General features: G+C 39.6%; 1 protein-coding gene across 1 annotated transcript in view; it reads right to left on the bottom strand.

Moving 5' to 3' along the window:
* Positions 1–277: 277 nt before the first annotated feature.
* The window catches only part of LOC106942487 (serine/threonine-protein kinase SKS1-like), a gene marked incomplete at its 3' end in the record, with an annotated part of 9,520 nt that continues 6,957 nt past the window's right edge, over positions 278–2,840 (bottom strand). Inside the window, exon 2 of the mRNA XM_015025768.1 lies at positions 278–640. Within this exon, the coding sequence (XP_014881254.1) occupies positions 278–640 (363 nt within the window). The remainder of the gene's footprint in view (positions 641–2,840) is intronic.

The raw sequence follows: 2,840 nt of genomic DNA, 5'->3' as shown, positions 1-2,840 counted from the left end.
CTAAAGATTTTTCCACAGTCCACACATGAAAACATCTTTTCACCAGTGTGAATCATCATGTGCTGAGTTAAACTAAGTTTGTGACGAAAACTTTTTCCACAGTCCACACATGAAAATGGCTTTTCACCAGTGTGAATCATCATGTGCCGAGTTAAATGCTTTTTTTGACTAAAACTTTTTCCACAGTTCACACATGAAAATGGCTTTTCACCAGTGTGAATTACCATGTGACGAGTTAAATTCCGTTTTCGACTAAAACTTTTTCCACAAGTTTCACAGGAGAAAAGTTTCCTTCCTTCCTGATTCTGGTTCTCAGCTTCAGCAGCTTCCTGGAAGATGACTTGGTTCCTGTTTGGTTCTGATTCAGTTTGGTATGTTTGTTCATAAACAGGAACCAACATGAAGGTATCAGTCTCCTGTTTTAACTCAATATGTTCTTCACCCTGACTGCAGTAAACTTCTTCCTCTTCCACTTTTATCTGCTGGTGTTTTAGATCCTCCTGCTCTTCTTTTATCTGATGATCTTCTGGTTCTTCCTGTTCTTGTTTCACCTGGAGAGGTTCTAACTCCTCCTGGTCCGGATTGAAGCTCCTTTCCTGGTTACATATCTCCTCCTCATAAATGTTATGTTGCAGGCAATCTAGACAATAAAACAGAGGAAAATGAAGAATTGTTGATTTTATTGAAGTAAATGAGAAAAGAATTTCATTGTTTAGGAGAGAAATCACCAGATAAACTTGGGTTCCCCGATTGCAGTATTCTGATTGCTGATTACAGATTTTTTTAAAAGTCTGACTTCTCGATTCCTGTTTTGACCAATAATCTGGAATTTATAAACTAGTAGAAGTTTTTCTGGATCTCGTTAGTTCTAACAGGCTTGATTCCTGTTCTGGGTTGAGTGAAGTATAAAACTAAATGTTCTTCTAGCGGGTTGGTGGATAGTAAGAATAAGTACTCTAGAATTTATAAACTAAAGAGTTCCTCTGGCTTTGTAATTTGTTCTAATAAGAATAAGAGTAAGTAGTATAAAATGACAACATCGGGAAGGATCTGGCACATATGCAGGATAAGGCACAGACATGGAGCCAATGAAAGGCGGTCACAATTACAAAGTGCATTTATCTGTTGATTTGGAGTGTGGATGCAATTAGTCTGTGAACCCTGTACAGCCAGCTCTCCCAGGAACCAGTCTCTGATATGATGGTCTTATCTAAGAGCAAGTCCTTGGAAGTGGCACAGATGTCGTCAGGAAGGGAGCAAGGACTACAAGAGTACAGATTATTAGGTTTGTATGTTATACTGAATGTTCATAAAGGGCCGGTTGTGCCAGAATGTATTGATAAAACCCATTAGAGTGTTATAATATCAATAAATTTTCCTCTCTTGCTCTCAGTGAAGGCAGATACTTTTTTCCTCTGCTCCCTCCCTGCCCTGCTTGCTCTGTTTTTGTCTCGTCTTTTTCTATATTTTTGGAGCCTTTCTTTGCACATCCTCCAAATGGGCAAAGATCCAAATGGATCTGGTCAACCGGTCTCTCAATGAAATGGATCAAATTTTCTCAACGAGAAGTCTAGGCACAGGAGAGCCCTCTTGTCCTACAGGGACACACCCAGCAGGATTCATTCATGATAACAGGATTTCTGCTGATTGGGGCTTGTGGCTGATCGACAAATTTGTGACGGACTTGGCTGAACTAGCGAACAGTCAGACTGTTGGTGTGGACAGAGACACAAGTTGGATGCGAGTCTTGCTGAGACTCGCAGCCCAGCTGAGGACTGAAAAACTCTAACAGGATGGAATCGATCTTGGAGAAGTTGCTAATTTCAGCTCAGTGGAACGATTAAACTAATCTGGATAAATGGGAACTGAGATGTAGCGGAGAGACTTTAGGGGAGATTGAAATTTATAATCTACCTGACCGAAGACTTTCTGTATCCAAATTGGCTTTTCCCGTGTTGCCTTGTGAATGCTGCATATTTCCAATCTCCTGGAAGATATGTAAACATAACGCTCCTTCCCACCCCACCCCCTCCTGTTTCCATGCATACAGACAGGCGATCTGTCCAGGGTGTACCCCACGTCTTGCCCGGAACCTTAGCTGGAGAGGCACCAACAACTCTCCCGACCCCACTAAGGGACAAGGGTGTAAAGAAAATGGATGGATGGACAGACATATACATATAATATAATGGATATTATATATTAATATATTATTCAATATTAATCATTTATTTGTTTGTATATTTATAAAAGTATATATTGACATTGCTAAATAATTTATTTGTATAATAAATATCAATATCATAATACTCTATTTCTATTGTATTGTTGTCCTCACTAAGCATATTTAAATATGCTGAACTATGTATCAGTGCACTTTAAAAAATACTTAAAAAATACAATTGTTTATAAATTTAGCTGTAATAGCTGTTGGAATAAGGTTTCCAGTAACCAAAAAGTGCGTTATGATCGACTAAATGCGCCGATACTTCATTACGCCTGCCGAACATATAAGGCTGAGTGGAGCGGTGGACTGCTCCAACATGGCTGCTGTTCTGTCAGATAGCCGTACGTATGCTGTCAGTATAGCATACATGCAGTGAGTACGCATGCCCACGCATGCGCATTAAGAAGTCAGACGGTCAGTAGAGTTGTCAGTTCAGCATACATAACAAGTTATGACGAAAATAAGTGATTAAATTGTTTATAATATCATAACTAGATAAATATACATGCGTTGTCGTGGTTTCAAAGGGTCTAGCTGCAGCTGGAGTCAGCTACAACAGCCTGTGTAAAACTCATTAACCTACTTAACCGCTAAGTCAGGATGCCATACAGCT

Source organism: Poecilia latipinna, unplaced genomic scaffold, assembly GCF_001443285.1.
Source record: "Poecilia latipinna isolate Pla-1442-1.1 unplaced genomic scaffold, P_latipinna-1.0 Scaffold4315, whole genome shotgun sequence".
In the NCBI taxonomy this organism is placed as follows: domain Eukaryota; kingdom Metazoa; phylum Chordata; class Actinopteri; order Cyprinodontiformes; family Poeciliidae; genus Poecilia; species Poecilia latipinna.
This window is presented reverse-complemented; position numbering and strand designations above follow the sequence as displayed.